Source organism: Eurosta solidaginis, chromosome 3 (assembly GCF_040869045.1).
Source record: "Eurosta solidaginis isolate ZX-2024a chromosome 3, ASM4086904v1, whole genome shotgun sequence".
Taxonomy (NCBI): domain Eukaryota; kingdom Metazoa; phylum Arthropoda; class Insecta; order Diptera; family Tephritidae; genus Eurosta; species Eurosta solidaginis.
Genome location: NC_090321.1, coordinates 288,536,271 through 288,560,868, shown reverse-complemented (window position 1 = coordinate 288,560,868; position 24,598 = coordinate 288,536,271). Strand labels below are relative to the sequence as shown.

Below are 24,598 nucleotides of genomic sequence, written 5' to 3'. Positions count from 1 at the left end.
ACAACAAGGACGTGGCAAAGTTCAGTGAATTGAAGATCCAGCAACTGAGGAGGGAGTTGGAGAGCCGTGGATTGAATACAAGCGGCGTTAAACTTGAACTTCAGGCACGGCTACGAGAGGCAATGGAAGTAGAAGGAATTGACGTGGAAGAGTATGACTTTCATCTTGATGGCGAGGAAACAACAAAAATGGAAAAGACAGTTACGCAGACAGTTAGGAGCACAGACTTGAACATGATTTTGGCTGCAATATCTGCTCAAACATCGACAATGTCATCTCAACTAGAAGAACAGAAAACGTATATGTCATCACAGATGGAATCCCAAGAGACACGAATAACATCGAAGATGGAAGAACAGAAAACACACATGGCGTCACAAATTGCAGAACAATTAAAAGAACAAGAGGCACGCATAACATTACAGCTCGAAGCACAAGAAGAACGTATCTCAACAAAACTGGAGGCACAGGAAACAAAATTCTCATCGCAGCTGGAGGCTGTTAGTGAACGACAAAATAAAGTGGAGGCCGAGATGGATGCTTTGAAAGATCGGATTCAGGAGTTACAATTGAACCGTCCAATCACTTCAACGTCTACTCTGAATGTAAAATCCCCAACGTTTGATGGTTCTGTTCCATTCCAGGTATTTAAGCTCCAATTTGAGAAGACGTCGACAGCGAACAACTGGAATGATGAAGATAAAGTTGCAGCACTCTTCGTAGCATTGAAAGGACCAGCTGCCGAAATCTTACAGACTATTCCAGAGTACGAACGGAACAGTTATGACGCATTGATGGCTGCTGTAGAACGGCGATACGGAAGCGAACACAGGAAACAGATATTTCAAATAGAATTGCAAAACCGCTACCAAAAAGCTAACGAGACTTTGCAGGAGTTTGCTTCGGACATTGAAAGATTGGCTCATATTGCAAATGCGGATGCACCCGTGGAATAAACGGAAAGAGTGAAGATTCAAAGCTTTATAAATGGCATAAGGGACGTCGAAACGAAGCGAGACACATACGCGAACCCAAAGCCAACATTCGCAGAAACGGTGTCACAAGCTCTGATTTAGGAAACGGCGTCGCTTCTGTGTAAGCCAGTTTTCAAAGCACGCCGTGTGGAAGTAGAAAGGCCAGAGTGGGTAGACGCAATATTGGAGGCACTGAAAGGATCGCAAAAGCGAAGTGAAAAAGTTATCAAATGCTTCAAATGCGGGAAGTCCGGTCACATAGCACGTCATTGCGATCTTAGTCTTAATAGTTCCAACAATGTGGGTGGCCGTAAACGCAAAGCTGGAGGAGATGAGCAAGAGCGAGTAAGAGGTAGAGAGCTAGATCCAGCTATTGAATGCCCTGTGATATCTGTGTCGCAAATTGGAAGGAAATCAAGCAGTCTTACCGTCAGAGGGAATGTGGATGGCAAAGAACGAGTACTGACTGTAGATACGGGCGCATCTCATTCCTTGATCCGATCTGACTTGGTCAACAGGAGAGTAAAACCGTTACCTGGAGCAAAGTTGCGTACGGTCACTGGCGAGTATAACCAAGTTCAGGGAGAAGTGATATGTGAAGTATTGATTGGGAAGGTCATGGTTCTACACAAATTTGTTGTGGCGGAGATTGTTGATGAAGTTATATTGGGAGTGGATTTCTTGGTTGACCATGACATCAAGATCGATATGCAGAGAAGGGTGATGTGTTATGAGAACCAAGATGTGCCACTTAACTTTAGTTTGGAAAAAGGGTTCAGCAGTAATCGGGTACTGGTGGAGAAGACTCGACGAAGGCCACGAAATTCAAAGGTAAAGGTTGATGGAACAAATGGGCCAAACAAATCAAAACCGAAGGTACCTGTGAGAGAAACACTGGCATTGAAAAGCCCTAACAGACGTACTGAAACGAAGAAAGAATGCAAGGGTGGTTTCAAGCCAAGGCACACTACTGTTGTGAAGCGTCGGAACGATACTGATTATGCAAAGGAAATCCGTCCAGCGCAAGCTCTGCGAAGTAGTTCTTCATTGGTCAAGCAACAGAGTGCGAGGGAACGATCCAGGATAATGAGTAGTAAGATGAAACACAGGTACGACAAGGAAAATAATTCGAAAGGTTTCTTGGCGGAAGATTTGGTACTGTTATACAACCCTCACCGGCGGAAAGGTGTTCCATCCAAATTTCGGTGCAGTTGGGAAGGCCCGTGCAAGGTTGTGAAGAAGATCAGTGATACCATCTACCGCATACAAAGCATTGAGAAACCACGGAGTAGAAGAGTGGTACATTTGGCGATGCTAGCAGCGTTTAGATCGAGAGATTTGTCTAATCGGGACGATCAGACTTAGGTGGAAGGCAGTGTCATGGATATTAGCATCCCTAAGCTATACCATTACTAAGGCGATGCTAAGCGATGTTCACGTCAATAATCAAATCATGTATACACATATATAAGGCAGCCGAGAGATGTCACACACAGATGCATTTACTTATACGCCTATGTGTGTGCGAGAGACTGTAAACTACAAACTCACATACATCTGAGAGACGCTGAAAAGTAGAAAATTGTAAACAAATAGAAACTATATGAGAACTATAAACACTCGAAATAGTTGGTAAGTTCTGGAAATAGAAGAGCCTAGATGTATGCAGCGTAAACTATAAAAGCGGCACAAGCGAGTAAAATGTAATTCAGTTTGATTTGAGATTTGGATTAAGCGCTATCTATCGAGCTATAGCAGTATTATTTTGAATAGTAGAGTTTCATTTGAGCTGTCAATCAGTTTGGTTATTAAGTAAGCTATTCGTTGCAAAGTACAAGTGTTATTGTGAAGTACTTGAATAAAGGCCATTTTGCATTATTACATATTGGAGTTATTTATTCAACAGTTTAGCGATACGAACTTAGCAGAGGGTTGCAAATAAGAGGAATTGCAAGTAAATTCGTTACAATATATTTCTTCAAAACTATGATATATGAACTCTGTGCCTTATTATACATATTTACGAGGTGTGGCAAATAAGTTCCGGGAATATAGTTATAATTTAAAAACTAATCATTTATCTAAGAGGGGGGATTTTCCTGTTAGTAGAGTTCAAAGTTGTGGTAAATAGCACGTTTGGTTTTTGTTTTATGCGTAATTTTTTGCAAGTAACTATTTTAGAGGCGTAGTGAAAATGTGTGACGTACTTTAGAAGCAACGTGTTGTGATAAACTTTTTAGTAAAATCTGGGCCCGAATTACGTTTTCCGTGATCGAAACGGCAATCGTACGAATAAAGATTACGTGACTGATCGTACGTATGGCAATATTGGTATTATGAGGTACGTTCAGTAACGTATCGTAATTTATGACAGACAGTAATAGATTGAATGGTGATTTGTAATAGATATTTTGACATTTAAATGTCAATTTCTATTTGTAAATAATACAAATTATTTATTTACAAAAAAATTACATGTGCAATAAATACATAAAAAATATTTTATTATTAAACAAGGAAAAAACAAGTGCTGATTCCAACAAATTAACGAAGGTAATTATAGTGATGAGTGCACAGTGATTTAACAATAAATATAAATACGAGGTGGTAGAGAGATCCTCCTAGTTGCCGGATTAGGTAGTAGTACAGTTTACGGTACCCACCCTAAAGTTGGGCTAAGATTTTCGGGTGAGCTATCAAAAGACGCGTATTAATCTCGAGAACAATAATCCGAAGGCGGAAAAGAAAAATTTTATCTCTGTCCGGAGATATTTGCAGTTGAAGTTGGCGATTTTCGTGTGGTTGTTGTTGTGTTTTTACCCACAAAAAAAATTGTGCATCACCGTGGCGGTAGCCACGGTTATACCACACACCCGGACTTGGGAAGGCGTAGCCCAGGGTTATTTTTTATAAGCGCGGCCAAAGGCCGCCAACGCAGAAAGGTGTTCTGCGGAAAAATACTATTGATTCCACCCCCCGTTTCGGAAGTACCACCGGGTCTTTTTTCGGTTTTTCGTTAATAGCTTTTGAACGTGTAAAAAAAGTTAACTTCCGCTTTCGGATTCTTGATCTAGACGTGAATACGCGTCTTTTGATACCTCACTCGAAAATTTTGGCCCAAATTTCGGTGGGTACCGTAAACTGCACTATTACCCCGGATTATTGTTGTCGAGGTCAATACGCGTCTTTTGACACCTGTCTCAATATTTTTGGTAGCGTATTAGCAGTCGACCCCTCAACTAGACCTTTACCAAAAAGGTAATAGTCTAGTTGAGGGGTCGACTGCTAATACGCTACCAAAAATATCGAGAGAGGGGTCAAACGACGCGTATTAATCTCGAGAACAATAATCCGATGGCGGAAAAGAAAAATTTTATCTCTGTCCGGAGATATTTGCATTTGAATTTGTCGATTTCCATGTGGTTGTTGTTGTGTTGTACCCCCAAAAAAAATTGTGCATCACCGTGGCGGTAGCCACGGTTATACCACACACCCGGACTTGGCATGGCGTAGCCCAGGGTTATTTTTTATAATCGCGGCCGAAGGCCGCCAACGCAAAGAGGTGTTCTGCGCAAAAATACTATGGATTCCACCCACCGTTTCGGAAGTACCACCGGGTCTTTTTTCGGTTTTTCGTTAATATCTTTTGAACGCGTTAAAATTTTTATTTCCGCCTTCGGATTATTAATACTGATGTCAAGACGCGTCGTTTGACACCTCTCTCGATATTTTTGGTAGCGTATTAGCAGTAAACCCCTCAACTAGACTATTACCAAAAAAAATTGTGTAGAAAGGGGTTTTGCACGGCTTTAATATTGACCCCAAACAGGTGTTGCACGAGCCGGGGTAGTATTTTATAAGCGCGGCCGAAGCCCGCCCATGCATATAGGTGTGCTGCGCAAATGCTATGGGTAATTTTTCGGGGTTTCGGGAATATCTTTGGATAGACTCAAAATATGGTTTTTTCGCATTCGGATCAATGATAGAGGGTTTAAGGCGCGTTCTCTGCCACCTCACGATATATTTAGAAGTATATTAGCAGTCGTCCCTCTTGTAATTATTCGTTATTGTAATAAAGATGACAACAATTTGGTAATTCTATAAGACAGCATGACACTGCTAATACGCGTCCAAAAATATCGAGAGAGGTGTGAAACGCGTATTGACATCAGTATTAATAAGAAAAATTGTATCTCTGTCTGGAGATATTTGCAGTTGAAGTTGGCGATTTTCATGTGGTTGTTGTAATGTTGCGTACCCACAAAAAAAATTGTGAACATAGGTGTTTTGCGCGGATATAGTTTTGGTATCCAAACCGGTGTTGGACCCACCCAGGGTAATTTTTTATAAGCGGCGTCGAAGGCCGCCAATGCGGAAAGGTGTTCTGCGCAAAAATACTGTTGATCCCACCCCCGGTTTCGGAGGGACCCGTGGGTTTTCGGTTTTTCGTTAATATCTTTTGAACGACTTAAAATTTGTCTTTTCCGGTTTCGGATTATTAATACTGATATCAAGACGCGTCGGCGTTGAAACCTCTGTCGATATTTTTGAACGCGTATTAGCAGTGTCATGATGTATAAATCTACCAACAATTTTTATAAGGTGTTCGAAGAACCGGTACTCTAGGCTTCCTTTACGTGGTTGTTGTTGTAGCATTGCTTCGCCGTATCCACTAGGTGCGACCACTCACAAATTGTTATCAATAGGCTCTAACGGGAGTCCTAGGAAACTTGCAGTTTCAACAGGGGTGGAGCAGAGTGAGGGCTGTTAGAGGCGTTGGTGCCATTGCAATGACATAGATGTTTGGTGTCATGTAGGGAAACACTGCAAGCAGACATACATTATTAATGTCGGGGTTGAATCTGGATAGTTACATGTTACAGTATTCAATTGAAGTTGAGCCAGGGAGTGTGCTTCCTCTTCTTTGAGTTCTGGGTATTTTTCCTTAAGAACTGGGCTCGCCGGACAATTCCTGGCATAGAGGTCCGACACCTGTTTGTGTAAATCTCTGAGGATCTGCTTCTGCTTTTTTGCTTCATACGGTTGTGTTCTCAGGTGCCGTATTTCCTCATAATGCTTCCGGAGATGACTTCATAAGCCCCTGGCGGTGTGGCCTCTTCAATCAGATATCTGTTGAGATTGATATTCAACAGAAACAGTTTGTTCAGCATTTCATTTCTGTGCCTAATGGGGGAGTACTCTCGCCTCATTGTTTAGGTGGTGTTCTGGGGACATAAGAAGACAGCCCGTAGCGGTTCTGAGGGCAGTAATTTGCCAGGCCTGTATTTTCTTCCAGTGAGTAACCTTTAGGCTGGGCGACCATATCGGGGACGCGTAGCATGCAAACGGCCGGCCAATTGTTTTGTAAGTGGTAATAAGCGTTTTTTGTCTTTACCCCAAGTGATGCCGGTAAGAGATTTTATTATGACGTTATATATATTAGGAAAAATTGCAGTTCCATTCTTCCCAAATTTTTGGGCGTAAGGCACCCGGTAGCGTAATGAATGTGGTCCACATTTGGCGCGTCTATGTTGTAAATAAGGTTGCCGATGCTTTGGTCGGTGACAATATCAGGTTTGGTAAGTCGAAATAACCGGAGAGAGTGGGCCTGTGGTCATTATTGTGCAAGTGTGGAAAGGACACCACCCTGTGCTACCCCTTGTTTAATTCTTCTAGGTTTAGATGTTATGTTCCTGACGTGCACCGATGCTTGCCGACCAGACATAATTTGCGGTCAACGTTTTGAGACTTGGAAGAAGGGAGGACCCTTCCAGGTCTTGCAGTAACGTGCCCTAGTTGACCGTCTTTATCTAGTAGAACGCTATTTCGCCTTTTTGTCCGTCTGTAGATCAGAATGCCATAGATCGTGGTGGGACCTGCCTAGAATTATGCAATTTTCTCCGGTGAGTAGTGCGCTGATTTCAGGGCGGTATACACTGGGGCATCAGGTGACAGGAGGGATGCAGATGTTGATACTTTCTAGTTTTTGTTATACCACTACTTCACCCTAACCAATAAGCTCTATCACTCCGAGAAATACCAAGAAAACTAACGTTGTAGTTTTTTAGAGTTGAAAATATGGAGCCGGAACTACTTTTCTTTTTAGAAAGTTCCGACGAAGACGTGGATGGGCATGACCAGAAGGTTGTAAGACGCCAGCTAAGAGACAAAAGCAATCCTCTTTCTCTGTCTGAAAATGCGTAAGTTCGTTTATAATTTCACTATAACTTGAACATTTGTGAACTGTTACCGAATCGTTTATATAACTGGCTAATTTTTAGGTTCATTAAAAGGTTTCGTCTTAATAAAGCAGCATTTAATTATGTCCTGAGGAACACAAATTTCAATTGCCATTCCTCAGCAGCTGCACCGCCCATCATCCAGTTGGCAGTAACGCTTTCGTTTCTTGGAAGTGGCAGTTACCAGCGGGCGGTAGGGGACGATTACCTTATGGGAATGAGTCAAAGCTTGGTTTCAAAATTGAGCACCATAGTAGTGACTGAAATAGAAAGAAATCTATGTCCAGAACATATCCGTTTTACACTGGAGAGTTTGAGTGGCTGTATGGAATGGTTCTACGAGAAGTATAAGATACCACGAGGTGAGAAAATTAAATACATTTTTTTGGATGCGCCCAAACTTTTCCCTCTTACAGTAATTGGATGTATTGACGGTACCCATATTGGCCTGCAGAAACCCAGCGAAAACGAACATATGTTTTTTAATCGTAAGGGATTTCATAATTTAAATGTAATGATTGTAAGTTAAATATAAACTTCGAAGAATATAACGATCGAAAGAATTATTTTATCCGTATAAACACGTATCTTGCTGCAGATATGCGATCACCAATACAAAATTAATGTAATAAATGCTAGATATGGAGGGGCTGCACATGATTCCTTTGTATGGAAGCAATCAGAACAAAGAATAATGCTAGAAGAGAAATTTGAAATAAATTCTAACAATAATTCGTGGTTACTTGGTATGTATTTTTTAGTCAACTAGTATGAACTATGGGCATTTATTCTCTACTTTCATTTAATTAGGTGATTCCGGCTATCCACTTGAACCTTGGTGTATAACCCCATACAGAAATCCTGCGGAGGGTTCAAGTGAGAGTGTATTTAATGCGGTTCACTCAAAAGCCAGATGTATGGTGGAGAGAACAATTGGTATTTACAAAGGGCGGTGGAAAATACTATGCAACGATAAGCGCGGAAGATATACCCCACAAAAGGTGGCAATGTTTTCCAACGTTTGCGCAGCTCTACACAACATATGTATGGAATTTAAAGTCCCTTTTAACCAACCAAGTGTAACTGCCAATGATGTTGCTGTGAATGATATTGATATAGGCGAGCATACACAAATTTTAAGAATTGGTCAAAATATTCGAAACCAAATAAAGCAATCCCTTCTTAATTAAAATACAAATGGCCAATCACAAAAGTTAATATACAGGTGTCTTATCTGAAGTTCTTAGTAAGTTTGGCTTAAGATGAAATATTTTGGCAATTTTTTTCTAAAAAGTGAGTCAATTACACATAATATAGGCAATGTAAGTTGAGAACTTACCTGGAGTGGATCTGGCACAAGCCTTACACCAATTTGCTCCAGACGTTTTTACAGTTAAGTGTGAGAAATTCAGGAGAAATAACTAAATAAACTATAATAATCTTTTCATGTTTACAGATGCTTGGTTGTCCAAAATAAGCACAGTAATAAATTAACGCTTGAGGATGAGCAATTTAAAGAAAGTTATTGAAGGTGTACATGATTATTACAACGATGTATTAAGTTATTCATTAGCAGATTTTCCTCAACCTGATGCACAACGTATTTCCGAAAAATGTGATCCTGGTAGGTTGCGCAGTAAATTGTGCTGCCAAGCAGATTATATACGACAAATACCGTGCTTAGTGGAATCACTTCAAGCTAATATAATGCGAGCACTGCAAGATCTTGAGTCAACTTGGCATGGAGAGTGTTCATCTCGTAGTTCGTCAAGTATAGCTAATTTCGATTATAAAATATTGCAGGAAGGGGGAGATGCTTTGCCTCAAAAGGGTTTCGAATCTGATAAAAAGGTATTTGGTGGAATTCAGTTTTACTTAAAAAATGTTATTTTTTTAAATTTCATGTTTTACAGATTTTATTACTCATAGAAGAAAAATCTAAAATACAAGAGCTTAATAACCGCAGGATGAAGTTCATCGGTTGGAAAATACAACTGCTCAAGTTGGTAATGATCGTGTATCACTGGGTCCAGTTCAAGCTGGTTCTGTACGTTATTGTGAACTTCGTCGATAGCTCGATCGAATGAAAGAAGACCTTATACAATCAGATGCAGCACGAGAGGACCTGAAATTTAAGGTTCAGCAGCAAGAAAAGGAAATTCAAATAATAAAACAGCGTAATGACGATCTGATAGTAAATATCGTCCATATTTATAATGCAACCAAAGATTTGCTATTTTCATTCACGTATTAATTTTATCTTTTTTCATTAAAAAAAAACACTTCTGAGTAAATACAGCTTAAAGATGAAGTTGACGTGCTTAGAGACGATAAATTGAAAGAGTGCGAAATCGAAATGGAAACATATAAGAAAAAATTCGTAGAATTTGTAAACTTTAAACTGGCTTAATCTTCTTATATATTGACATATAACTTTCTAAAAAAATAACGAAAATAATTTAATTGAAACGAAATTAGCTGGGACAAGGTTTTAAAGGCGCCACCCCGTGTTTCCAAGAAAAAAAAGTTGGGATCTTCCCACCTCTTGTATATTAACATAACGCCAACTTTCATCGTGGCAAATATTTTACTTGTTGTTACATTTCAATCTGTAAAAAATCTATTGGTTAGGGCCTTTGTGAATTAAGCTAACGATATGCACCTGTAAGATAAGAGATAAAAAGAATAACAATTTTTATCAGAATTTTTTTTTATTTATTAGCTAAAATCATTACATGATTTGTATAACTAAATTTATAGTATTTAAAAATAACTATACTAAAAAATAAAAATATGACTGGAGTTCAATAAATTTTTTGTATTCAATAAATGTATATATATATATTTATATAATAAATACTATCCCTTAAAACTATGGACATTTTTTCGTTCAAGATTTAAATAAGGTTCAACATTTTAATTTCAGTTCTTATATACATACCCAACAGGCATTTCTGTAAATGTTTTGAAAAGTAATTTAAAGTAAACTTGTTGTGTTAAACGATTCCAGTATTAAATATATATATGTATATATTTTTTTTTTTTCAGAAAACATTTTATAAGTTTTGTGAAGAAACGTTGATATGCAAATTAGCTGTGAAAATAAATTGTAAATGTTACCAAAAAGACGACAGAACTATTTGCCAATATTTTTCAACTTCGAAAATTTTAAATTATTTTCATGAGAGGGAATGGCTGCATTTAAACCGTTTCCTGGATTCGCCTACAACTTATTCGAAATGCAGCCATTCTTTATTTAATATATGAATGAAATTCAGAATTAATTCATATGTAAATTTACATACACCTATGTATTTCTTAATATTATTGAAATGATTGAAATAAAAATTATCATTTATAAAAAGTTTTGGGAAATTATTTATAACAAGCTTTCTTTTCGAATTTTTTTTATAGGCTTAGAAGTAAGCCGTTTCGATTATTTCAAGCTTAATTCTAAACAATTTGTAAACAAAAAATCAACGTTTTGTAAGCTTAGTGTTTGTTTGAGAAAACTTTATAAATTTACATTACGTTTACTTTGATTGTTGGGTATATATGTAATAAAAATATTAATAACTAGCTGACCCGGCAAACTTTGTACAGCCTCAGAACGTATGGGCGGTGTCACGCCCCCTTCAGGAAACATTTTAATTCGCTACATTTCCGAAATTATTTTGAACAGGTATTCAATATTTGGTATGGGGATTTCATATCTGAAGAAATTGAGGTTGGAGAGTGGGATTGGGATGGGAGCTGGAGTGGATATGAGAATAGGAATGTTTATGGGAGTGGGATAGTTAGAGGGACAGGGAGTTTGAGTAGATGTTGGAGTGGGGTACGTTTTGGAACGGAAGAGAGATAAACGGAATAAGGTATGGAGAAGAATAAGAAGAAAAATATAGTAGAAGAGAATGGGATTGAGAGTGAAGAGGGGAGATGGGGCTCACTTTTTAAATGTAGGAAAACCAATTTTCGGGTAAGACATCGTCTGCCGGGTAGGCTAGTTATGTATATAAAAAAAAACTATGTAAATTAAATATGATGAAAATTATTGGCGAAAACAGGTGTACAATATTTGATACCTTTATTCGGAATCGGAAAATGGATTTAAGTCCCGCTTCCTCAGTTCTATTTCTAAATCGTTCAGGGCACAAAAACGTTTGTGTTTTTCTTCCCTGATCTGTAGCGTCCGCTCTTGGATTTGCAACATCCGCTCTTGAATATCCACGAGTCTGCCAAGCTTGTCATCCATATTGAGCTTTGCCTCATTTGCGGATTTTAAATTTTGCTCCAAAAGTGTTAATTTTGGATCCTCACATACTTTTCTCCTCCTCTTCGAAGTGGACGGGACATTATATTCTTCAATGTCATAATCAGAAACTTTGATCTTCCGTGTCGAAGTTGTTGGGTTGTTTGTGTCAATTTCAACTGAAGGCATCTCCGCCTGCAAAAACTCAATCTCGTCAAAGTCCTTGCTTACTTCGATTGGAGATTCAAAAAGGTGTTGAGAAAAACCCTTCGAGATGTTACCCCAGGTTTGCACTGTTTGCAGACCCTCAACCGTCGCTTCTAACCCGCTTGCTTCAATGATATTTTCCTCCGCTGATGTTATCAATTTCTCCTCGTATGGTCCACCACCAGTCCGAGACTTTGAGCTCCGGTTAAAAGTTAGTTTTCGCTTCGCTTGGTATTTTTGGTCAGCATATACCTACAAATTATAAATATCACAGACTTACAAATTATCATACCAAGCGATGAGTGTTCCGATCGGTTGTTTGATTTACCTTTCTCCACATTTTTGCATCTTTCATAGGTGGGCCTACAGCGTTAAGTTTTTTGGATAGATCCTCCCACAATCGTTGAGATGTCGCCTTTCCTTGGGCACAATTTGGTATGATGTTTTTGGCCAGGTTGGGGTGCTGCTGCATAAATTCTCCCATCATCTCCTTTTGCTTATAATTAAGCTTATTTAGATTCGTCCTTTGGGGAAACAAACATTTTATATTATAAATAATTTTAACTAATTTTATATTTATTTACCTACATTATTAAACTCGAAATTTTCCTTTTTATGTTTGATAAAATTTTCCTTTTTAGTTGTGCTAAGATCACTTTAATTTTTTAAAAACAAATTTAAAACGTAAGAACTATAAATTAATTCGTTTAATTTTCAAACTACAACCAATTTTTAATGCACTCGAACGTCTTTTTGCTATCGTATGAAATTTTTTGACGTTTACGATTTGTTGTGTACGTTCACTGAACACATAATACCGAATTTCGATAGCAGCTATTCGTTCACGTATCACGTAATACCAAATAAGTACTTTTAAGAGACGAGTGTTCAGTTCACGGAATACGTAATTCGGGCCCTGGCTAAAAACCGAAACGGGTTATCACTGGCGATGACACTTTGATATTTGAGTATGACCCTGAAATGCGTCAACAGCGGATGGAAAAGGGTAGGGAGCGGTTAATGAACGCGAGGATGTCAAAGTAACATCTGAAGGCAATGTTGATTGTTTGGGAAATTATAAGTTGGTGTTTTAGAGGGGTTGCGGGCAAGTTTTTTTTGAGTGCGATGCGAACTCGCCAAGGATGGCTGAACCGTGTATCAGGACGATACACGGGCTCATTACCCGTTTCTTGTGCAAGGTTGGAATCGTTGTATAGAGTTAGGTGGAGACTATTGCGAAGGTCGAAAGTAAAATATGTCCTAATAGTTCATTTTCTTGTTTTTATTGACAAACTCGTACATTGGATTGCAAATTTTCTGGTAATTGAGAATACTCTAGCCAAAGAAGCCGCCGCCGAATGTTAAAAATATCTGCACGAAATTTAAATGTTTTTGACCGTTCAAAAAATATTTAAAAAAAACAGGCGCTTTCAATGCCAGCTTAACACGGATTTTGCATCATCCAATTCACCAAGTTAATAAAACAAAACACTAAAATAAAAGTTATAAATTTAAATGCCCACTTTGCAAATGGTCCTCAAGTTGTTAAAAAAGCGAGTTCTATATCTCGATTAGCTAAAAGAATAAGCAAAATCAGTGACGAGAAATCTTTTAGTAGGCTCCAGTGGTTTAAATACTCCATTGAAATGGTCTTTACCTCAACTTAAGATGAAGATATATGTATGTACGTATGAGAAGACCTTTGAAAAATCACTTGGCCTTATATTCACACATCTGTTGTTTATTTGCTAAACTATAAAATAGCTTATGAAATGTTTATTTTGATTTCCACACTTCGCCATTCAGTTCCTAAAGTTGAGGGTCATTCCCCAACTAATCCCTTGGAGTGAATTACATTGATTATATTCTATAAACATAGTTTAAATATCACCTACACATATATTTACCAGGTGCGGCTTTGTCCTACGCAAGTGGCGAAGCAAAAGCTTGCCCAAGACAGTCGAACAAATGACAGGGTGTTCTACAGGGTGCTCCTAACGTAATAAACAGTCGAACTAGTCTGAAAACTGAAGCTAAACGGCCATCCATAATGAGCTCTTATATCATAAGGCCGGAAAACAACAGTTTGGACTAAGCATATAACGTTAACATATTTCAACTTAAAATCTGTCGACTTTTATTCTAAAATACCGATTTGGTTTGACGTGGACTATTGTAATCAATGTTTCGAACACAAACGTCGGTAAATTTTGGTCTAAATTTAAAAAATTTTATCCAGGGTCCTTGTAAAATTTGAGTAATGCGGATGTGTCGAGGACTATTCGATTTTCACCCAGGAGCTTCGCAATAATATCCACTCAGACTGCTTATGGTTTCGAGGGCGGCATACTTGGCCGAAAAGTTACTCCCTAACATTTTAAGGGGTTTCTTTGGTGTAGCTCGGCAGCATAGCGCGACAAAAGTCTTCGGACTGCATGTAGAGCTTTTAGGAAAGTGACATTGACGAAGGTATGTGTTCGAAGTGGCAGTCCTATTGCTTCTTATATCATCTGTGCCAGCATGTGGTGTGAGGGCCAGGAGGCGTAATGGCGACTGGTGGTCAGGGTTGCTACTGTTCGCACATCGGGAAATTTAGCTCTTAAAAACAGCCTAAAAACCTGATTTAAAGAAATCGAGTCGACGACGAGTATTAGGAGTTAACCCAGAACATCTCCTTCGATGAAACTATTACCATTTTATGTATTTCTATTTTTTTCGGCAGACACAGCAGTACCAGTTCCTAAGACTTGGGTTACGTTCAAAGACTCCCTGGAGTAAGTTAACGAAGGACATTCCCTCCGCAAGGAACTACTCCTGAAATATTTTGAACGATCCGAGAGATTATAAGGACAAAACCCCGGATCTTTTCGCAATGGCCAAAACGTTGATTTTCTTAAATACATATAAACAAAACCTTTCCTAAATATTATTTTTTTAAATAGAAAAATCAAGTTTTTTTTAAGTAAGAGGCAGTAAGAGGCAGCGCCGCCGCCGCCAGTATATAATAGAGTTTACGCCGCCACCGCCGATTTTCAGCTTGTTGAGGCAGTTTGAAAGAGCATCAATCAAACAAAATAATAATAAAATATTAACCACACACAACGACGAGTTTACCTCCTATGCTTTATTTTGGTTTAGCCTATTTTAATACAATCGCACCATCAGCACATAGGTTGAAAATTTTATACAAAGGTTTGAAATACCGAGAACGCCTTGCTAATGAGATTGGCTTTGGAGCTACTGCACATAAACACCGTGTTGTTTCTCTAAGAAATTGGATAAGTTGAATTTTCGAACCCATGCGAACTAGTAAAATTAATATACTCTATGAGCTATGCTCAGTTAGTTTGCGGCTTTTTGGGATTTACTATCGGACTATAGCGTTATCAAAGAGGATAGAAAGAGGCGTCAGCTCGATATTTATTTGTAATGTACCTGATTGGCGGGTATTAGAAAACTATATTGTGATTGTTGGAAAGAGGAAGAATTCTTTAATTAATACAATCCTTTAAAACAATTTAAAATTACCCCGCAAATGGGACATTACAAATGAATTTCGCAAAATGTACAAACTCACGTCTCTTACTATTTCTATCCTCTTTGGCGCTATCGATAGTTTGCTGGTGTTGGCCAAGACACATAAAGATATACGCTACAGAGAACCTACAAAAAGCATATATTTAACATATGATAATATACGAAGTATGTACTATGTAAAGAATAAAATATACAAAGAAGGCAATTGGTATAAGTTTACAACAACTAAGACATGACGTGGCGTTTGTAACACTTCAACCATCGTAGGAGTGTGGGTTCAAATCCCACTCCCGGGAGAAAAGGCTTTGAAGAGATTTACAATCGAAACAGCTGTCGCCCTGTATGTCTTGATGTCACGTTGATTAAATTTTCATTTTTCCAAATTAATTAATAAAAAAAAGATAACTGATGGCATTTGGGAGCACCAAGGGAGGTGAAGTCCTCCTCAACCTGCCTCTTTCAGCTCAGTGGAGGTATCCCCCTTCCTCTGCAAAGCTCATACAGCTTATCATTATACCTCCTTCGGTACTCGCCGTCGACATCACGGACAGGGCCATAAATCTTCCGGAGAACTTTCTCTCGAACACTCCAATAGCCATCTCATCTTCTCTTGCCACCGTCCATGATTCAGGACAGGTATGATGAGCTACTTATAGAGCGTGATTTTTGGATGTCGAGAGAGGGCTTTACTTTTCAATTGCGTACTCAGTCAAAGTAGCACTTGTTGACACGAGTTATTCTCTTGTACTCTCAGTACCGGGATAGCTAGAACTTGACACCTGCGAAGTGGCAAAATTAGCGGGAAATGAAATGAGTAGGGTAAGGCGTGATATACCTCCGAAGAGAATTTAGGCCAAGCTTCTCTTCTAATTTGAGTCGTGTTCCTTTTAATTTTTCTTACGAATTGGAAAGACTCTTCCTACATGTTTTACGCCGACTCGGCATGGCATTTGCAAGGCGGATGAATTTTCACTGAGAAACTTTCGATGGCAGAAGTACACTAAAAGACACACCGAAGATCCTTGGTTCAGGCCCCGGGCAAAACAACATCAAAATTTTATAAAAAAATTTTTTCAATTAGAAGAAAATTTTTCTAAGCGGGGTCGCCCCTCTGCAGTGTTTGGAAGGCACTCCGAGTGTATTTCTGCCATGAAAAGCTTCTCAGTGAAAATTCATCTGCTTTGCAGATGCCGTTCGGAGACGGCATAAAAACAAGTAGGTCCCATCCCGCCAATTTGTAGGGAAAATTAAAAAAGGAGCCCCACACAAAAATGGAAAAGAAGCTCGACTTAAAATCTCTTCGAAGATTATGACGTCTTACATTTTTTTAGGCGGAGCACGCTACGCTATACAAGGGAAAACCCAAACTTGGAAACTAAATTTCACACGTGTCCCGTAAAAACAATTTATCTTTAAAAATTTTTTTTTCGAAATGTTATGTTATGCAGTGCTGCTCAAAATTTTTTATATATGAATAAAAGCGTTGGGCGCGTGAAATTTCTGAAAATGTGAGGCGTAGCATAACCTGATTAAGGTTCAGTTGGTCTTACTTATAACTATCAATAGAAATTTGACGCGTCCAACGCTTTTATTTAATTGTCTGATGAACGCCCTAGATCGATGAGGAGTGTGATGACTAGTACCTAGGACCTACCTAATTATTTTCTATCTTTTAGTATTATTACTATTTAACTTGTTTTCAATAAAACGGTTTAACTTAAAATTTTTTTTAAAATAATTTTATTTAATTGTTGCTGATAGCGCAATTCCCACAATTTAATACAGACGTGTGTGATCCGTGCGAATAATCCAAATTTGCATGTAGGCAAATTTGCTGATACTGCATATGCCACAGACGTCAAAAATCAACACAAATATGAAGGTATATATTTGTGTCGATTTGTATGTAGATATGTAGGTATGTAAAGTTTAAAGTAAATATGTATGTAAGAATATCTTTAGAACAATTTAGTATAAATAAACTGACAATATTTGAATAAAATTAATCCATACTTAAACTTCAAACACTGGTTTTAGTTTTGCGAGTAAAGTTATTTAAAAAAAAAATAAAGTAAGGCGCGATAACCTCCGAAGAGATCTAAGGCCGAGCTTCTCTTCCAATTTGCGTCGTGCTCCTCTTGCTTTTCCCTACAAATTGGCCGGACGGGACTTACATGTTTTATGCCGACTCCGAACGGCATCTGCAAGACAGATGAGTTTTCACTGAAGCTTTCCATGGCAGAAATACACCCGGAGCGCTTGCCAAACACTGCCGAGGGGCGACCCCGCTTAGAAAAATTTTCTTCTAATTGAAAAACCTTATTTCTAAAATTTTGATGTTGCTTTACCCGAGGTGTGAACCCAGGGCATACGGTGTGGTAGGCGGAGCACGCTACCATCACACCACGATGGCCGTTATTTACAATCCTTTTTTATGGCGATCCTGCCTACGATTCTGCTGGCTGATTATTCAGCCCAAGTCCTATAGGGAAACGTCACTATAAAATAAACAAGCAAAAAAAAAAGGATTTTCCCGGATCGGCAAATCATCGCTAATGAACCACATCCCATGCAACTGCAAATCAACAGCACGCACAAGAAGTGAAATGATCTGAAATAACAAAAAAAAAAAAGAAAAGGATTTTCCCGGATCCACAAATCATCGCCAATGAACCACCTCACATGCAACTGCAATTCAACAGCGCGCAAGAAGCACTCTACAATAAGTATATAGGGGTTTTGGACAGCCCAACGGTTGCCTATTGACGAGCAAAAATTTTATATTTTTACTGTAAAATACATATATTTTTTCCCTCTAAATTATCTTCCCAGAAGAAGACATAAAAGATCAAGACCAGTTTGACCAAATCTTTGATAGTTTAACTGCATTGACTTTGGAATTGACAATGCCCTACGTCGCTGACAATCCAAGAATATAAAAACAGAAATAAGGTCCAAAAAATTGAGGAACCAAAAATTCCAAAGCCAATAAAGTTGAAAAGGAAAAGAGGAGGAAAACAATTTAACGTTAGGAAATTAATAGCTAAGCTTTACGAAAGAATAAATTTAAGAACAAATAAGGAAGAAAAAATTAAACTAAAGCAAGAAATTAAGGAATTAAGAAATAATAATTATAAAAATAAAAAATATAAGCATTAGGGTGTCAAAAGGAAAAAACCACAAAAAAAAAAGAAAAAAAATTGTTTTTTGATTTTATATAACATGGAGAGTTAGGAAGGCTAGGACGTATGTAAAAGACCCACTTGAGGACCTTAAAAATAAAATAGAAATCGAATATGATGAAAAAATATTAATATGGTTGAAAAAAATGTGGAAGGATATTGATATGCCTAGGGAACCAACAATATGGAATGTAAGGAACCCAATAGCAACAACAGCTGAAGAAATATATAGAGTCAAATATTTAGGAAGAAGTAAATAATATAATGACAACAAATGAATAAATGAAAAATAAAGACAAGACGAAAAAATATTTTTTGCATTCATCTTTTCTTACGATGGGAAGCCAAGAATCAAAAATAGAAAAACCAACGGCAAACGTTGTAAACTGAGTCCAAGTAGTAGACCATACTGAGACACTGGATACCATTAAGGTCATGCTTCTAATCATCTGTGTAGTTAGTTGCATTAATTTGTTTCTGAAGCTCTATTCAACCTATAACAAATTCCTAAAAAAGCGATATGCCAGCCGCGCCGACGCACTGTGGCGCGTTTTGAGTTTTTTCTTTGCAAAAATCATAACTTTTGAACCAATGAAGATATTAAAATGCAAATGAAAGCTAATTATTTGAAGTTTTACTGTGTGAAAGCTCAGAATGTCACAGATACAGGGTGCTTCAAAAAAATGCAAAAACAAAATGTTTTTAGTAAAAAATAAAAAAATAAAATGAGATTTGTCTTATAATGACGTATTTATGCATTAAATAACATAAACTAATGATTTTGATAAGATAGCGTGGCACTGCCCACTTATGATAAAAAGCTGTATCTAAGTAGTCACGTAATCAATAACTACCAAAATCGATAGACGAATTGTTTCTTTGAAATGGCAATACTCTTATAAAACTCAAATGTCCGCTTTTAGTGCCACCATAACAAGGTGCTTCAAAATTCATCGTAAAATTTTACATGTTTTTTTTTAATTTACAAGCCAAATATGCATTTTATTAATAACTAAAAGTTATTGAAAGTGGTTCAATGAAATTTTATTTGAGCTAAAGATTAAACAGCCAACGAATTTTGGAAAAGGGCACTGCCTATTAATGCTAAAAAGTTTGATCTTAGTAACCGCTTTACCAATTTATACCAAACTCGATAGACGTATTGATTTCTATAAAACTTTAATACTCGATTGAAGGCGAAATGCCTAAGCTTTAAAATAAATTTTATACACTTTAGAGAAATGCAATAACGAAAAGTATATATTTATAAATTACTAAATTAATTAATTCTTTTATTTGAAATAAAAAATTAACTTGTACATAGATATCTTATTTTTCAATAAAGTAACAAAATTGATTAGTAAATCTCTTTTTCATTGTTGTGATAAGAAGCGAGAAACTTTTTTATCTTAACATAGTCATCGTCACTGGAACATATATCTAACAAAACAACCATTTCTGAGCTATACGCATCTGTAAGATCTGTTTGTGTTCTTACATACCTCATAGATGATATGACTGGATCAGAAGAGATAGCTAACATGTTGAAAAGGTCTTCGTTTTGTCTAACTCGTGATACTTTGCAGGTGTTGATACATCTATATCTTTTGTAGTCCTTGTTCTTAGTTTCTTGTGCTTCTTCAGATAATTCTCCTAATGGTAAGCACTGGTGCTCTATTAAATCTTTTCCATGTGCTAAAATTTTATGTACCGTTGGTGTAAGTTTCTTCTCAGGATACTTTTGATGCAGCAGCTCTGTAGTTTTAGATACATATTCTCCAAATTTGGGTCCATTAACTGGTTCATGGCAGTTTAAAATATTTAAAATTACTCCCAATATTTTCATAATATCTCTATCAGCTCGTGTTATGCGAGCAGTCACTTCATCGTTTTCAAAAAATCTTCTTGAGGAGTTTCCATCATTTGTATTTCCGTATCCCTACTTTGGACAGTCAGCTCTTAGGCCAATCTCTTTATAGAATGCATCCTGAATTATTTTTTTTCTCCTGTTTTGTTTCTCCTTACATGATGTATTGTAGTCGAAAACTTCTCCTTGTTGTGGTAGTGTATAAGCCAGCTTCAAAACAAATTCCATGCATATTATCCTAGCATGCAAAGGAGATATTCCATACTCATAATTTAGTTCGTCAGTTATTGAATCATCAAGATTTTCAAAGTCCTTTTGGCTCTTCTTTCAAATTGGACATTTCATTGTAGATTTCGTATTTGTTATTAAGCTCAAAACTTTTCCATCGACCATTGTTAGAAGAAAATCATGCTTTATTGCAGGCATGCTTCACCACAAAGTCATTCGTTTCGTTTATTAACGTTAAGAACGTCAAATTAACGTTAAATTGAAATGACTTTGTTTCGTTCATTAACGTTGATTATCGCAACGAAATGATATCGGTTCGTTAGTTAAGCATGCCTGCTTTATTGTGATGACATTCCCCTCTTCAAATTCAATTATTGTTGGTTCTAATTTGGCAATTTGATTTTTTATATCACTCACTGTAGCTTTGTTCCGAAGACTCCTTCTCTTATTTAACTAATATCAGGCGACACAATATAGTTGATGAGGGACGTGGATTTTTCCAATATTCTGAAGCTTCATCTTTTAATCCTAATGGAACCATAGAAGCCATAAACATATTACTATCTGTAATTGTTTCATCGTCTTCATTTATTCTTTGTTTATATGCGCTTTGTCCTGATGATCCATCACAGCCCCACTTAGTTATCAATGCTAGATTCTTTGGCAGTGATTTCAACTTTTCTTCAGTAAAACTTTGAAGGAGTCGTGCAGACGTATGATCCATTAGGTTTGGTAGCTCAATTTCAGCTGATACTTCGGTTATTTTGGGACTTAGAGGAACTGCTTCTTTCTTGGCTTGAGTAATTTTTTTGTATCCAGGTAAAATATCGGCATTACGTTGCAATAATGACTTACGCAATAAAATATATTTTTTCTTCGTTAAACCGAGATATATAAACAGCACCAAAGCTTCTTCGGGAGTGTGTTTCCTTGGTAGCGCTTTTTGTTATGTGGGAATGCTGTTTTTGATCCTCACCAGTCGCACTGGACTTGCTACCGCAACTGCTTCTGTTATATGATACTTCACGTTTTCTTCGTCTTTTTTATATTTAATAGCCAGTGCTTCTGAAAGATGAGTTTTGGCCATAGCTTTTGTAGGTAGAACACTCTTGACGTCCTGGCACGTCCAAAAAAGTTTTGTCAGCTAGCCACTTTTCATGCTTACTTAGAAATTTTGAATTGTTACGATAGACGTCCTTCCATTTTCTTTCTATCATAATGTATTGTAAACCAATTTTTTCTTCTAGGCCTTCCTTTTCTTTAATGCTTGTTTCACTCGCTAATTCTCTCATAATAGCCTCAACGAGGACCCGTCTTGACTTTGTAGATTTAAACACCACAAATAGTTTCGAGTTTTCTAGATACATATTAGAATTGGCTTCGAGTGTATCTGACTAAATATTAAACTGTGAACTATATTTAAAAATACTATTAACTTTATTTAAGTAAACAGAATATCTACTTAGTTCCTTTCATTTCAGGTATACAATTCGTAACTAAAAAAATGTATGTTGTTAACAAGTTCCATTAACAAAAACGACCTTACGGCCGTACTGAATTATATATACCTGCTAAGGCGCGTATTTATGCCCAAGGTTGTTTAACTTTATTTGATGTAAAAAGTGAAGTTGCAGCTGGACGCAGATACACTTTATGAATTTAGGTAACTGAATATTTCACAAATAACTACTGTTAATTTGACGGAGCACATATTTTAACATTATTTTTTTTTCATCAAAGATTTAAAAAGGTCCTAAAAATAGGCATTTCGAAAAAACATGTATATCCGCCAACTTTTAACAAACAAAAAAAAAATTTTGTTTGTTTCAATCCTAAATTAAATTATCTTTAATTGCTATACAAGAAAACGACAACCGGCCGCCTTATTTACTCACAAAACCATTTTAAATACAACGAAAAAAAAGAAAAATTTTAAATTTTTCCCAATGTTGAAAATTGGTCAACTTTGAGCGGCTCTACCTGGTAAACTATTTTCTGTGAAAAAACAGTTATATTTTCTTGATCCCTGGAAAATTATCTATTAGAAACATGTATTAGATTTAGCGAACGCTTTCATGATTTTTTTGATTTTTGCCATGCTTTAACGGCAGAGGCGCTACTGTGCGACGGTTTAGATAAGGTTTAACAAAATTTTTTATCTACCATCCCCTATGGGCAAATGGGAAGTATATCGTTAAACTACTCATGGAAGAAAAAACGATAGGAGAAACATCTTACAAATGTGTTAATAAAAATACAAAAGTAAAGGCAGAAACGGTAGTAAAGCATCTCAAAATAATAGTTGAAGCATTTAATAAAATAGGAAAAACGATACAACAGTTAAATGGTAAACTAGACGGCAATCGCAAAGCCCAAGCATATCAAATTTTTGCTAGCTTTAGAGTCAAATTGGTGTCCTGGCAAGATATGATATAGAATCCATAGTACCAACGAGATTTGAAAAAGAAATAGAAATAGGCTTTAGCACATTCCTGCTGGAATCAGCCTCCGAGTTAGAAGAGGAACCAGAAGAAGAACAAAAAGAAGAGCAGAAAGAGAAGCAAAAAGAAGAACAAAAAGAGGAGCAAATAGAAGAACAAAAAGAGGAACAAAAAGAAAATTTAATTCAGACATCAAATTGCCAAACAAGAAAAGACAAAATGGCACAAACCACTGTAGCATTTATTAAAACAGCCTCGTCAGTTCTGCCAGAATTTGACGGTAAGGCAGAAAACTTACAAAGCTTCTTGGATGCACTGGATATCCTAGAACTAATTAAGGGTAACCATGAGGCAATAGCGGTTACGATGATAAAAGCAAAGCTGAAAGGAACAGCAAGAAACCTGTTAGGAACAGAAAGCTCAATCGAAGCGATAAAACAAAAATTAAAAATAGAAATTAAAGGTGAATCAGTCGAAGTTTTGACAGCAAAACTCCTGAACATCCAACCACGCAGTAAAGCTTCAAATCAGTATACTGCCGAAATTGAAAAACTCACGAAATCGTTGGAAGGAGCATACATATCAGACGGACTAACACCAGGGTTAGCAACCAAGTATGCTACACAATCAGCTGTAAAATCTATGTGTAAAAACTGCTCCAATGACTAAGTGAAAACTATTATGCAAGCTGGAACGTTCACTTCAATGAACGAAGCTATATCAAAATTTACCAATAGTTGCACAGAAATAGCTGGAAATCCACGTACGGTTTTGCATATTCGCCACCAAAATCACTTCCGAGGGAACTTCCGTAGGGGTTACCAAAATAATTACTATAGAAACAATCAGAGGCGCACATTCAACAATTATATCAACAATCACATAATAATCACAGAGCCAATAACCAAAGATCTGTTCGAATTTTCGGGTCGCGAGGATCTAATCGTAATAATACAAGAGGTGTCAGAAATGTCACTCAACAGGAAAACCAGCAAACTCCACTTCAATAAATAAAAAATTATATATTTTCAATTACATCTCAATAGCTACATATCTTCCAGAACAACTCTGAATTATTCTATTTCAACCCTTCTGATCGATACAGGATTGGATATTTCAATTATAAAAAAGGGGCAAGTTGATAGTAACTTTACTACAATTAATTACTCACAAAAAACAGATTTAAGAGGAATTGGTCAAGGTATAACAAGCACTATTAGCACAGTTAAAGCAGATTTAAAAAATGATTACCTATTAATTAGACACAAATTTCACGTAGTAGAAGACAATTTTAAGTTAAACGGTTTTATTGAAAACAATACTTACATTAAGTAGTAATAATACTAAAAGATAGAAAATAATTAGGTAGGTCCTAGGTACTAGTCATCACACTCCTCATCAATCTAGGGCGTTGCTCAGACAATTAAATAAAAGCGTTGGACGCGTCAAATTTCTATTGATAGTCATAAGTAAGACCAACTGAACCTTAATCAGGTTATGCTACGCCTCACATCTTCAGAAATTTCACGCGCCCAACGCTTTTATTTAATTGTCTGAGCAACGCCCTAGATTGATGAGGAGTGTGATGACTAGTACCTAAGACCTACCTAATTATTTTCTATCTTTGAGTATTATTACTACTTAATGTAAGTATTGTTTTCAATAAAACCGTTT

At 37.0% G+C, this 24,598-nt stretch overlaps 2 protein-coding genes across 4 annotated transcripts; one reads left to right on the top strand and one right to left on the bottom strand.

Moving 5' to 3' along the window:
• The first annotated feature begins 3,274 nt into the window (after positions 1-3,274).
• Positions 3,275-10,085, top strand: LOC137245823 (putative nuclease HARBI1). 2 transcript variants are annotated; one of them, XM_067777030.1, is made up of 8 exons: positions 3,275-3,527; positions 7,043-7,174; positions 7,256-7,575; positions 7,630-7,733; positions 7,812-7,959; positions 8,024-8,605; positions 8,670-9,064; positions 9,127-10,085. In XM_067777030.1, exons 2-6 carry the CDS (start codon positions 7,053-7,055, stop codon positions 8,401-8,403), a joined length of 1,074 nt encoding a protein of 357 aa, XP_067633131.1. In that variant the 5' UTR covers positions 3,275-3,527; positions 7,043-7,052; the 3' UTR covers positions 8,404-8,605; positions 8,670-9,064; positions 9,127-10,085. The 2 variants fall into 2 exon arrangements, with proteins under 2 accessions (XP_067633131.1, XP_067633132.1); XM_067777031.1 differs by lacking the exon at positions 3,275-3,527 and having other exon boundaries at positions 5,798-7,174; positions 8,024-8,459; positions 8,531-8,605.
• LOC137245824 (uncharacterized) lies at positions 10,031-12,582 on the bottom strand. Of its 2 annotated transcripts, none has more exons than XR_010951412.1 (3): positions 12,254-12,582; positions 11,998-12,193; positions 10,031-11,921 (listed from the first exon to the last, which is right to left on the bottom strand). XR_010951412.1 is itself a non-coding variant. In XM_067777032.1 (3 exons), coding segments are annotated over exons 1-3 (822 nt in total). In that variant the 5' UTR covers positions 12,260-12,582; the 3' UTR covers positions 10,032-11,297. The 2 variants fall into 2 exon arrangements, 1 of the variants encoding a protein (XP_067633133.1); XM_067777032.1 differs by having other exon boundaries at positions 10,032-11,921; positions 12,258-12,582.
• Positions 12,583-24,598: the final 12,016 nt, after the last annotated feature.